The 13,611-nt window shown below is 50.7% G+C and overlaps 1 protein-coding gene across 1 annotated transcript in view; it reads left to right on the forward strand.

Moving 5' to 3' along the window:
• The window catches only part of n4bp2 (NEDD4 binding protein 2), a 56,557-nt gene that overhangs the window by 16,804 nt on the left and 26,142 nt on the right, over window positions 1-13,611 (forward strand). Inside the window, exons 8-13 of the mRNA XM_064925941.1 lie at window positions 1-2,038; window positions 5,498-6,176; window positions 8,000-8,085; window positions 8,545-8,590; window positions 11,052-11,275; window positions 13,480-13,598. The exon at window positions 1-2,038 is cut by the window's left edge and continues 1,137 nt beyond it. Of these exons, the coding sequence (XP_064782013.1) occupies window positions 1-2,038; window positions 5,498-6,176; window positions 8,000-8,085; window positions 8,545-8,590; window positions 11,052-11,275; window positions 13,480-13,598 (3,192 nt within the window). The remainder of the gene's footprint in view (window positions 2,039-5,497; window positions 6,177-7,999; window positions 8,086-8,544; window positions 8,591-11,051; window positions 11,276-13,479; window positions 13,599-13,611) is intronic.

Genomic DNA, 13,611 nt, shown 5'->3' on the forward strand with positions numbered 1-13,611 from the left:
CTTGTTGGAGGTAGGAGGAAGCCATCTTGGTAAGGTCAGTCAGTGTACTGATAGTGACAGCCATGTTGGTGAGGTCAGTCAGTGTACTGACGCTAGTGAGACCAGGATGGAAGGTGAAGTCGGCCATCTTGGTCGGGGCAGTCAGTGTACTGATAGTGACAGCTATATTGTTGAGTACAGTGTGGAAGCTGGTGAAGGCAGCCATGTTGGTGAGGTCAGTCAGTGTACTGACGCTAGTGAGACCAGGATGGAAGGTGAAGTCGGCCATCTTGGTGGGGGCAGTGAGGAGCAGAGGCAGAGTCACAGGGCTGAGAAACAGTGCAAGCTGGCGCTCACCTTCACAAACCACACCCCTCCCTCCCCCAAACCACAGACAGACTCAGACCTCGACCCTAACTCTGACCTCGACCCTAATCTCGACTCAGACCTCAACCCTAATCTCGACTCTGACCTTGCCCCTGACCTTAACCCTAACTCAGACCTCAACCCTAATCTCGACTCTGACCTCGACCCTAATCTCGACTCTGACCTCGACCCTAATCTCGACTCTGACCTCGACCCTGACCTTAACCCTAACTCTGACCTTGCCCCTAATCTCGACTCTGACCTCGACCCTAACCTTAACCCTAACTCTGACCTTGCCCCTAATCTCGACTCTGACCTTGCCCCTAATCTCGACTCTGACCTCGACCCTAACCTTAACCCTAACTCTGACCTTGCCCCTAATCTCGACTCTGACCTTGCCCCTAATCTCGACTCTGACCTCGACCCTAACCTTAACCCTAACTCTGACCTTGCCCCTAATCTCGACTCTGACCTCGACCCTAACCTTAACCTTAACTCTGATTTTGCCCCTAATCTCGACTCTGACCTCGACCCTAACCTTAACCCTAACTCTGACCTTGCCCCTAATCTCGACTCTGATCTCGACCCGAACCTCGACCTTAACCCTAACCTCGACTCTGACCTTGCCCCTGACCTTAACCCTAACTCTGACCCTAATCTCGACTCTGATCTCGACCCAAACCTCGACCTTAACCCTAACCTCGACTCTGACCTTGCCCCTGACCTTAACCCTAACTCTGACCTTGACCCTAATCTCGACTCTGATCTCGACCCAAACCTCGACCTTAACCCTAACCTCGACTCTGACCTTGCCCCTGACCTTAACCCTAACTCTGACCTTGCCCCTAATCTCCACTCTGACCTTGCCCCTAATCTCCACTCTGATCTCGACCCTAATCTCCACTCTGATCTCGACCCTAATCTCGACTCTGACCTTAACCCTAATCTCCACTCTGATCTCGACCCTAATCTCGATTCTGATCTCGACCCTAACCTCGACCCTAACCTCAAACCTGACCTCAACCCTAATCTCGACTCTGACCTTAACCCTAACCTTAACCCTGACCTCGACTCTGACCTTAACCCTAACCTCAACCCTGACCTCGACTCTATCCTTAACCCTAACCTCGATCTCAACCCTAACCTCAGCCTTAACCCTAACCTCAACCCTGACCTCAAACCTAACCTCGACCCTGTTCTTAACCCTAACCTCGATCTCAACCCTAACCTCAGCCCTAACCTCGACCCCGACCTCTACCCTAATCTCAACCCTGACCTCTACCCTAACCCCCACCGCCCCTCCCCTCCTCCGTCATTGGCCGACACAGATCGCTCCTCCCAGACCGACCCGCAAGACTTCGCCTTCCTCTGGCGTCTCGACCACAATCGTCGCGACAACCCAACCGGGGCCGCGGGATACCACTTTCCCCCTAACAACACCCTCGCCATTCTCCACGGCAACCCTTCCCGTTTCCTCCCAGAGGTCTCGGCGGCGGTCTCGGCGGGCGTTGCGGTTCACCCCTCCGGCCAGCGCGTGGTGCCGTACCGTGTGACGCACGAGAAGGGGAGCCAGGTGGAGGAGAGGGAGCTGGAGGAGGGCCGGACCAGACAGCAGAACCTCGTCATTCTCAGGCGCCATTTTAAACTGGTCAACAGACACACTCTGGAGGACCTCTATGACAAGTGTCAGCAGGTCGGGGTGTTTGCTGTTTATTATTATTGTTGTTGTTGTTGTTGTTGTTGTTTATTTTGTGTTGGTGTTTATTGTGTGTTGTTGTTATTATTATTGTTTGTTGTGTGTTGTTTATTGTGTGGTGTTATTGTTGTTTATTGTGTGGTGTTGTTGTTTATTGTGTGGTGTTGTTTATTGTGTGGTGTTGTTTATTGTGTGGTGTTGTTGTTATTATTGTTGTTTATTGTGTGTTGTTGTGTTGGCTGAGGCTCTGTGTAAAGGAAGAAAGCCTTGTCTGAGCCAGAGCAGCCTATTTCCTGTTTCCCTATTGGTTCCTGCCCTATTTCCTGTTTCCCTATTGGTTCCTGCCCTATTTCCTGTTTCCCTATTGGTTCCTGCCCTATTTCCTGTTTCCCTATTGGTTTCTGCCCTATTTCCTGTTTCCCTATTGGTTCCTGCCCTATTTCCTGTTTCCCTATTGGTTCCTGCCCTATTTCCTGTTTCCCTATTGGTTCCTGCCCTATTTCCTGTTTCCCTATTGGTTCCTGCCCTATTTCCTGTTTCCCTATTGGTTTCTGCCCTATTTCCTGTTTCCCTATTGGTTCCTGCCCTATTTCCTCTTTCCCTATTGGTTCTTGCCCTATTTCCTCTTTCCCTATTGGTTCCTGCCCTATTTCCTCTTTCCCTATTGGTTCTTGCCCTATTTCCTCTTGCCCTATTGTCTCTTGCCCTATTGTCTCTTGCCCTATTTCCTCTTGCCCTATTTCCTCTTTCCCTATTGGCTCCTGCCCTATTTCCTCTTGCCCTATTGGATCCTGCCCTATTTTCTCCTGCCCTATTTCCTCTTGCACTATTTCCTCTTGCCCTATTGGTTCCTGCCCTATTTCCTCTTTCCCTATTGGTTCCTGCCCTATTTTCTCTTGCCCTATTGGCTCCTGCCCTATTTCCTCTTGCCCTATTCCCTCTTGCCCTATTGGCTCCTGCCCTATTTCCTCTTTCCCTATTGTCTCTTGCCCTATTGTCTCTTGCCCTATTTCCTCTTGCCCTATTTCCTCTTTCCCTATTGGCTCCTGCCCTATTTCCTCTTGCCCTATTGGATCCTGCCCTATTTTCTCCTGCCCTATTTCCTCTTGCACTATTTTCTCTTGCCCTATTGGCTCCTGCCCTATTTCCTCTTGCCCTATTGTCTCTTGCCCTATTGTCTCTTGCCCTATTTCCTCTTGCCCTATTTCCTCTTTCCCTATTGGCTCCTGCCCTATTTCCTCTTGCCCTATTGGATCCTGCCCTATTTTCTCCTGCCCTATTTCCTCTTGCACTATTTCCTCTTGCCCTATTGGTTCCTGCCCTATTTCCTCTTTCCCTCTTGGTTCCTGCCCTATTTCCTCTTTCCCTATTGGCTCCTGCCCTATTTCCTCTTGCCCTATTGGTTCCTGCCCTATTGTCTCTTGCATTATTTCCTCTTGCCCTATTTCCTCTTTCCCTATTGGCTCCTGCCCTATTTCCTCTTTCCCTATTGGATCCTGCCCTATTTCCTCTTGCCCTATTTCCTCTTGCCCTATTTCCTCTTGCCCTATTTCCTCTTGCCCTATTTCCTCTTGCCCTATTGGCTCCTGCCCTATTTCCTCTTGCCCTATTGGATCCTGCCCTATTTCCTCCTGCCCTATTTCCTCTTGCACTATTTCCTCTTGCCCTATTTCCTCTTGCCCCATTTCCTCTTGCCCTATTGGCTCCTGCCCTATTTCCTCTTGCCCTATTCCCTCTTGCCCTATTGGCTCCTGCCCTATTTCCTCTTTCCCTATTGGTTCCTGCCCTATTTCCTCTTTCCCTATTGGTTCCTGCCCAATTTCCTCTTGCCCTATTGGCTCCTGTCCTATTTCCTCTTGCCCTATTTCCTCTTGCCCTATTCCCTCTTGCCCTATTCCCTCTTGCCCTATTCCCTCTTGCCCTATTGGCTCTTTCCCTATTGGTTCCTGCCCTATTTCCTCTTTCCCTATTGGTTCCTGCCCAATTTCCTCTTGCCCTATTGGCTCCTGTCCTATTTCCTCTTGCCCTATTTCCTCTTGCCCTATTGGCTCCTGCCCTATTTCCTCTTTCCCTATTGGCTCCTGCCCTATTTCCTCTTTCCCTATTGGTTCCTGCCCTATTTACTCTTGCCCTATTGGCTCTTGCACTATTTCCTCTTGCCCTATTGGTTCCTGTCCTATTTCCTCTTGCACTATTTCCTCTTGCCCTATTGGCTCCTGCCCTATTTCCTCTTTCCCTATTGGCTCCTGCCCTATTTCCTCTTGCACTATTTCCTCTTTCCCTATTGGTTCCTGCCCTATTTCCTCTTTCCCTATTGGCTCCTGCCCTATTTCCTCTTGCCCTATTTCCTCTTGCCCTATTGGCTCTTGCCTCCCCTATGTGGGGAGGCCGTATGGCCCCTATGTGGGGAGGCCGTATGGCCCCTATGTGGGGAGGCCGTATGGCCCCTATGTGGGGAGGCCGTATGGCCCCTATGTGGGGAGGCCGTATGGCCCCTATGTGGGGAGGCCGTATGGCCCCTATGTGGGGAGGCCGTAGGGCCCCTATGTGGGGAGGCCGTAGGGCCCCTATGTGGGGAGGCCGTAGGGCCCCTATGTGGGGAGGCCGTATGGCCCCTATGTGGGGAGGCCGTAGGGCCCCGTCCCCTATGTGGCGAGGCAGTAGGGCCCCGTCCCCTATGTGGCGAGGCAGTAGGGCCCCGTCCCCTATGTGGCGAGGCAGTAGGGCCCCGTCCCCTATGTGGCGAGGCAGTAGGGCCCCGTCCCCTATGTGGCGAGGCAGTAGGGCCCCGTCCCCTATGTGGCGAGGCAGTAGGGCCCCGTCCCCTATATGGGGAGGCAGTGGGGCCCCGTCCCCTATATGGGGAGGCAGTAGGGCCCCGTCCCCTATATGGGGAGGCAGTGGGGCCCCGTCCCCTATATGGCGAGGCAGTAGGGCCCCGTCCCCTATATGGGGAGGCAGTAGGGCCCCGTCCCCTATATGCGGAGGCAGTGGGGCCCCGTCCCCTATATGGGGAGGCAGTAGGGCCCCGTCCCCTATATGGGGAGGCAGTAGGGTCCCGTCCCCTATATAGCGAGGCAGTAGGGCCCCGTCCCCTATATAGCGAGGCAGTAGGGCCCCGTCCCCTATATAGCGAGGCAGTAGGGCCCCGTCCCCTATATAGCGAGGCAGTAGGGCCCCGTCCCCTATGTGGCGCGGCAGTAGGGCCCCGTCCCCTATATAGCGAACCAGTAGGGCCCCGTCCCCTATATAGCGAGGCAGTAGGGCCCCGTCCCCTATATGGGGAGGCAGTAGGGCCCCGTCCCCTATATGGGGAGGCAGTAGGGCCCCGTCCCCTATATGGGGAGGCAGTAGGGCCCCGTCCCCTATATAGCGAACCAGTAGGTTCCCGTCCCCTATATAGCAAGGCCATCCTAAATTTATTTTGAATATGTCATTGGTTCCTCCCTCCCTCAGGATCTGGAGTGGACCAGTAATCTGTTGCTAGACTCTGGAGAGAGACTGTTCCTCGAGGAAGAGGATGATGATGAAGAAGAGGGTGATGAAGATCTGGACATGGCCGTAGGTGTGGGGCTGGAGGAGAGGACAGAAAGGCGGGTTACGCCCCCAGGAGAGCAGGCTTCGGCCTCCAGCGGTTCTGGTAGTGAGGCGGTTGTTGTATTGGGAAGAAGGGAGGAGGAAGAGGAGGCGTGGAGGACAGGAGGGGGCGTGGACGAAGGGTTAGGGGGGGTTAGTGGACTGAACCATCCGGTGTGTGGGGGCGGGGGCGGCTCAGAGGAACATAACACCCCCTTGGGAGAGTCCACTCGTCTGGAGCACAGACCACCAGGAAGAGATGCGGCGGAGCAGGAAGTGGTTCGGGACTCGGAGGGCGGAGCTGGCGCAGAGCAGTGGGAGAAATGGGAGAGGGAGGTGGAGGAGGGAGACGAGGAGCTGTATTGCGTAGACGAGGTGACCCAGTCGCTCCTCGCCCAGCTGGAGGAGATGGAGAGGAGAGAGGAAGAGGAGGAGAGGAAAGGGAGGATGGAGAAGGAGAAGAGGAGGGACAGACTCGTGGACATCCAGAGTGTTGAACTGAAGCTGCCTACAGAACTGGCTCTGCAGCTGGTTGAGCTGTTTGGCCCTGTCCTACCAGGTAACACACACACACACACACACACACACACACACACACACACACACACACACACACACACCACTGACCCAGGTAACACACACACACACACACACACCACTGACCCAGGTAACACACACACACACACACACCACTGACCCAGGTAACACACACACACACACACCCCACTGACCCAGGTAACACACACACACACACACCACTGACCCAGGTAACACACACACACACACACCACTGACCCAGGTAACACACACACACACACACCACTGACCCAGGTAACACACACACACACCACTGACCCAGGTAACACACACACACACACACACCACTGACCCAGGTAACACACACACACACACACACCACTGACCCAGGTACACACACACACACACACACACACACACACACACACACACACACACACACCACTGACCCAGGTAACACACACACACACACCACGGACCCAGGTAACACACACACACACACCACTGACCCAGGTAACACACACACACACACCACTGACCCAGGTAACACACACACACACACCACTGACCCATGTAACACACACACACACACCACTGACCCAGGTAACACACACACCACTGACCCAGGTAACACACACACACACACCACTGACCCAGGTAACACACACACACACACCACTGACCCATGTAACACACACACACACACCACTGACCCATGTAACACACACACACACCACTGACCCATGTAACACACACACACACACCACTGACCCATGTAACACACACACACACACCACTGACCCATGTAACACACACACACACACCACTGACCCATGTAACACACACACACACACACCACTGACCCATGTAACACACACACACACACACCACTGACCCATGTAACACACACACACACACACCACTGACCCATGTAACACACACACACACACCACTGACCCATGTAACACACACACACACACCACTGACCCATGTAACACACACACACACACCACTGACCCATGTAACACACACACACACACCACTGACCCATGTAACACACACACACACACACCACTGACCCAGGTAACACACACACACACACCACTGACCCAGGTAACACACACACACACACCACTGACCCAGGTAACACACACACACCACTGACCCAGGTAACACACACACACACCACTGACCCATGTAACACACGCACACACACACCACTGACCCAGGTAACACACACGCACACACACACCACTGACCCAGGTAACACACACACACCACTGACCCAGGTAACACACACACACCACTGACCCAGGTAACACACACACACCACTGACCCAGGGAACACACACACACCACTGACCCAGGTAACACACACACACCACTGACCCAGGGAACACACACGCACACACACACACCACTGACCCAGGTAACACACACACACACACACACACACACACACCACTGACCCAGGTAACACACACACACACACACCACTGACCCAGGTAACACACACACACACACACCACTGACCCAGGTGTAACACACACACACACACACCACTGACCCAGGTGTAACACACACACACACCACTGACCCAGGTAACACACACACACACACCACTGACCCAGGTAACACACACACACACACACACACACCAACCACTGACCCAGGTAGCACACACACACACACACACACACACACACCCCACTGACCCAGGTAACACACACACACACACACACCACTGACCCAGGTAGCACACACACACACACACCCCACTGAACCAGGTAACACACACACACACACCAGACACACTCCCTCAGCTCTCCTGTGCTTGGTTGCCAGGTGTGTGTTCTCCTGATGACTACTCTGTGAGGATGGACCTCAACATGGCCAGACTGCTGCACCAGAAATGGAAGGACACTGTCCAGGTGTGTGTTACCTGAGTCAGGTGGGGTGTGTGTGTGTTACCTGGGTCAGGTGGGGTGTGTGTTACCTGGGTCAGGTGGGGTGTGTGTTACCTGGGTCAGGTGGGGTGTGTGTTACCTGGGTCAGGTGGGGTGTGTGTGTTACCTGGGTCAGGTGGGGTGTGTGTGTTACCTGGGTCGGGTGGGGTGTGTGTGTGTTACCTGGGTCGGTGGTGTGTGTGTGTGTGTGTGTGTGTTACCTGGATCGGTGGTGTGTGTGTGTGTGTGTGTGTTACCTGGGTCAGGTGGGGTGTGTGTTACCTGGGTCAGTGGGGTGTGTGTGTGTGTGTTACCTGGGTCAGGTGGGGTGTGTGTTACCTGGGTCGGTGGGGTGTGTGTGTTACCTGGGTCAGGTGGGTTACCTGGGTGTGTGTGTGTGTGTGTGTGTGTGTGTGTGTTTTAAGTCTGCGGTTGTCTTTCTAGGAGAAGCAGAGACAAGCAGCACTCTCCTACCATCTACTACAAGAGAGTGAGTACACACACACACACACACACACACACACACACACACACACACACACACACACACACACACACACACCACTGACCCAGGTAACACACACACACACACCACTGATCCATGTAACACACACACACCACTGATCCATGTAACACACACACACCACTGATCCATGTAACACACACACACCACTGATCCATGTAACACACACACACCACTGACCCAGGTAACACACACACACCACTGACCCAGGTAACACACACACACACACCACTGACCCAGGTAACTAACACACACACCACTGACCCAGGTAACTAACACACACACCACTGACCCATGTAACACACACACACCACTGATCCATGTAACACACACACACCACTGATCCATGTAACACACACACACCACTGACCCAGGTAACTAACACACACACACACACACACACACACACACACACACACACACACACACACCACTGACCCATGTAACACACACACACACCACTGACCCATGTAACACACACACACCACTGACCCATGTAACACACACACACCACTGCCCCATGTAACACACACACACCACTGACCCATGTAACACACACACACCACTGACCCAGGTAACACACACACACCACTGACCCAGGTAACACACACACACACACACACACACACACATCACTGACCCATGTAACACACACACACACACACCACTGACCCATGTAACACACACACACCACTGACCCATGTAACACACACACACCACTGCCCCATGTAACACACACACACCACTGACCCATGTAACACACACACACCACTGACCCAGGTAACACACACACACCACTGACCCAGGTAACACACACACACACACACACACACACATCACTGACCCATGTAACACACACACACACACACCACTGACCCATGTAACACACACACACACACACCACTGAACCATGTAACACACACACACACAAACCACTGACCCAGGTAACACACACACACACACACACACACACACACACACCACTGACCCAGGTAACACACACACACACACACACACACACACACACCACTGACCCAAGTAACACACACACACACACACACCACTGACCCAGGTAACACACACACACACCACTGACCCAGGTAACACACACACACATATAATATATAGTTTTGTGTCTTACTGTAATATCATATAGTTTTGTGTTTTACTGTAATATAATATAGTTTTGTGTCTTACTGTAATATAATATAGTTTTGTGTCTTACTGTAATATAATAGAGATTTGTGTCTTACTGTAATATAATATAGTTTTGTGTCTTACTGTAATATAATATAGTTTTGTGTTTTACTGTAATATAATATAGATTTGTGTCTTACTGTAATATAATATAGTTTTGTGTCTTACTGTAATATAATAGAGATTTGTGTTTTACTGTAATATAATATAGTTTTGTGTCTTACTGTAATATAATATAGTTGTGTGTCTTACTGTAATATAATATAGATTTGTGTCTTACTGTAATATAATATAGTTTTGTGTCTTACTGTAATATAATATAGATTTGTGTCTTACTGTAATATAATATAGATTTGTCTTACTGTAATATAATATAGATTTGTGTCTTACTGTAATATAATATAGATTTGTGTCTTACTGTAATATAATATAGATTTGTGTCTTACTGTAATATAATATAGTTTTGTGTCTTACTGTAATATAATATAGTTTTGTGTCTTACTGTAATATAATAGAGTTTTGTGTCTTACTGTAATATAATATAGTTTTGTGTCTTACTGTAATATAATAGAGTTTTGTGTCTTACTGTAATATAATAGAGTTTTGTGTCTTACTGTAATATAATATAGTTTTGTGTCTTACTGTAATATAATATAGTTTTGTGTCTTACTGTAATATAATAGAGTTTTGTGTCTTACTGTAATATAATAGAGTTTTGTGTCTTACTGTAATATAATATAGTTTTGTCTTACTGTAATATAATGTAGATTTGTGTCTTACTGTAATATAATATAGTTTTGTGTCTTACTGTAATATAATAGAGATTTGTGTCTTACTGTAATATAATATAGTTTTGTGTCTTACTGTAATATAATATAGTTTTGTGTCTTACTGTAATATAATATAGTTTTGTCTTACTGTAATATAATGTAGATTTGTGTCTTACTGTAATATAATATAGTTTTGTGTCTTACTGTAATATAATAGAGATTTGTGTCTTACTGTAATATAATATAGTTTTGTGTCTTACTGTAATATAATATAGTTTTGTGTCTTACTGTAATATAATATAGATTTGCTGATACATCATCCGTGTAGAATTGATACATGTTAATCTTTCGCAAGTTACAGTTTGTTTTAAAGATCCTAAAAACTACAAAACTACGGGTAAACTAAAACTTCATTACCCATGTTTTCCTGTTCTATCCTGCTCTACTTCCTGGTTTACCAGGCTCTGTCCACTGGGGCGAATCACAGACGGCCAAAACCGGGCTCAGGGACGGGTCACGCCCAGCTCACTTCCTGATTGGTCCAGACGGCTTTGCGTCTCCGAGCGGCCAATCGGAGGCTCGGGATGAGTTGCCAATCCTGGACCACTGGAGTGTGTCCCGCCCTCATGTCTCTCTCAGAGACATCATGACTGAAGAGCGGGCTCTACAGGAGAACATGGAGAGGGTAACACACACACACACACACACACACACACACACACACACACACACACTGGCATCACCCTTTCACCTTCTGATTTGACCTGTCTCTCTCTCCTCCTCAGTCTGGTCCAGGTGGTGTTAACAGGAGAGATGGAGACTCAGCTCTCTGACCTGTCTCTCTCTCCTCCTCAGTCTGGTCCAGGTGGTGTTAACAGGAGAGATGGAGACTCAGCTCTCTGACCTGTCTCTCTCTCCTCCTCAGTCTGGTCCAGGTGGTGTTAACAGGAGAGATGGAGACTCAGCTCTCTGACCTGTCTCTCTCTCTCCTCCTCAGTCTGGTCCAGGTGGTGTTAACAGGAGAGATGGAGACTCAGCTCTCTGACCTGTCTCTCTCTCCTCCTCAGTCTGGTCCAGGTGGTGTTAACAGGAGAGATGGAGACTCAGCTCTCTGACCTGTCTCTCTCTCCTCCTCAGTCTGGTCCAGGTGGTGTTAACAGGAGAGATGGAGACTCAGCTCTCTGACCTGTCTCTCTCTCTCCTCCTCAGTCTGGTCCAGGTGGTGTTAACAGGAGAGATGGAGACTCAGCTCTCTGACCTGTCTCTCTCTCCTCCTCAGTCTGGTCCAGGTGGTGTTAACAGGAGAGATGGAGACTCAGCTCTCTGACCTGTCTCTCTCTCCTCCTCAGTCTGGTCCAGGTGGTGTTAACAGGAGAGATGGAGACTCAGCTCTCTGACCTGTCTCTCTCTCCTCCTCAGTCTGGTCCAGGTGGTGTTAACAGGAGAGATGGAGACTCAGCTCTCTGACCTGTCTCTCTCTCCTCCTCAGTCTGGTCCAGGTGGTGTTAACAGGAGAGATGGAGACTCAGCTCTCTGACCTGTCTCTCTCTCCTCCTCAGTCTGGTCCAGGTGGTGTTAACAGGAGAGATGGAGACTCAGCTCTCTGACCTGTCTCTCTCTCCTCCTCAGTCTGGTCCAGGTGGTGTTAACAGGAGAGATGGAGACTCAGCTCTCTGACCTGTCTCTCTCTCTCCTCCTCAGTCTGGTCCAGGTGGTGTTAACAGGAGAGATGGAGACTCAGCTCTCTGACCTGTCTCTCTCTCTCCTCCTCAGTCTGGTCCAGGTGGTGTTAACAGGAGAGATGGAGACTCAGCTCTCTGACCTGTCTCTCTCTCCTCCTCAGTCTGGTCCAGGTGGTGTTAACAGGAGAGATGGAGACTCAGCTCTCTGACCTGTCTCTCTCCTCCTCAGTCTGGTCCAGGTGGTGTTAACAGGAGAGATGGAGACTCAGCTCTCTGACCTGTCTCTCTCTCCTCCTCAGTCTGGTCCAGGTGGTGTTAACCGGAGAGATGGAGACTCAGCTCTCTGACCTGTCTCTCTCTCCTCCTCAGTCTGGTCCAGGTGGTGTTAACCGGAGAGATGGAGACTCAGCTCTCTGACCTGTCTCTCTCTCCTCCTCAGTCTGGTCCAGGTGGTGTTAACCGGAGAGATGGAGACTCAGCTCTCTGACCTGTCTCTCTCTCCTCCTCAGTCTGGTCCAGGTGGTGTTAACAGGAGAGATGGAGACTCAGCTCTCTGACCTGTCTCTCTCTCCTCCTCAGTCTGGTCCAGGTGGTGTTAACAGGAGAGATGGAGACTCAGCTCTCTGACCTGTCTCTCTCTCCTCCTCAGTCTGGTCCAGGTGGTGTTAACCGGAGAGATGGAGACTCAGCTCTCTGACCTGTCTCTCTCTCCTCCTCAGTCTGGTCCAGGTGGTGTTAACCGGAGAGATGGAGACTCAGCTCTCTGACCTGTCTCTCTCTCCTCCTCAGTCTGGTCCAGGTGGTGTTAACAGGAGAGATGGAGACTCAGCTCTCTGACCTGTCTCTCTCTCTCCTCCTCAGTCTGGTCCAGGTGGTGTTAACAGGAGAGATGGAGACTCAGCTCTCTGACCTGTCTCTCTCCTCCTCAGTCTGGTCCAGGTGGTGTTAACAGGAGAGATGGAGACTCAGCTCTCTGACCTGTCTCTCTCCTCCTCAGTCTGGTCCAGGTGGTGTTAACAGGAGAGATGGAGACTCAGCTCTCTGACCTGTCTCTCTCTCCTCCTCAGTCTGGTCCAGGTGGTGTTAACAGGAGAGATGGAGACTCAGCTCTCTGACCTGTCTCTCTCTCCTCCTCAGTCTGGTCCAGGTGGTGTTAACAGGAGAGATGGAGACTCAGCTCTCTGACCTGTCTCTCTCTCCTCCTCAGTCTGGTCCAGGTGGTGTTAACAGGAGAGATGGAGCTGCCATGATGAAAGAGTCTCAGCTGTTTGACCTGTTCCCCAGCATGGACAGACACTTCCTACAGGACATCTTCAGAGACCACAAGTTAATACACACA

The sequence above is a fragment of the Oncorhynchus masou genome, chromosome 20 (assembly GCF_036934945.1).
Source record: "Oncorhynchus masou masou isolate Uvic2021 chromosome 20, UVic_Omas_1.1, whole genome shotgun sequence".
Lineage (NCBI taxonomy): Eukaryota > Metazoa > Chordata > Actinopteri > Salmoniformes > Salmonidae > Oncorhynchus > Oncorhynchus masou.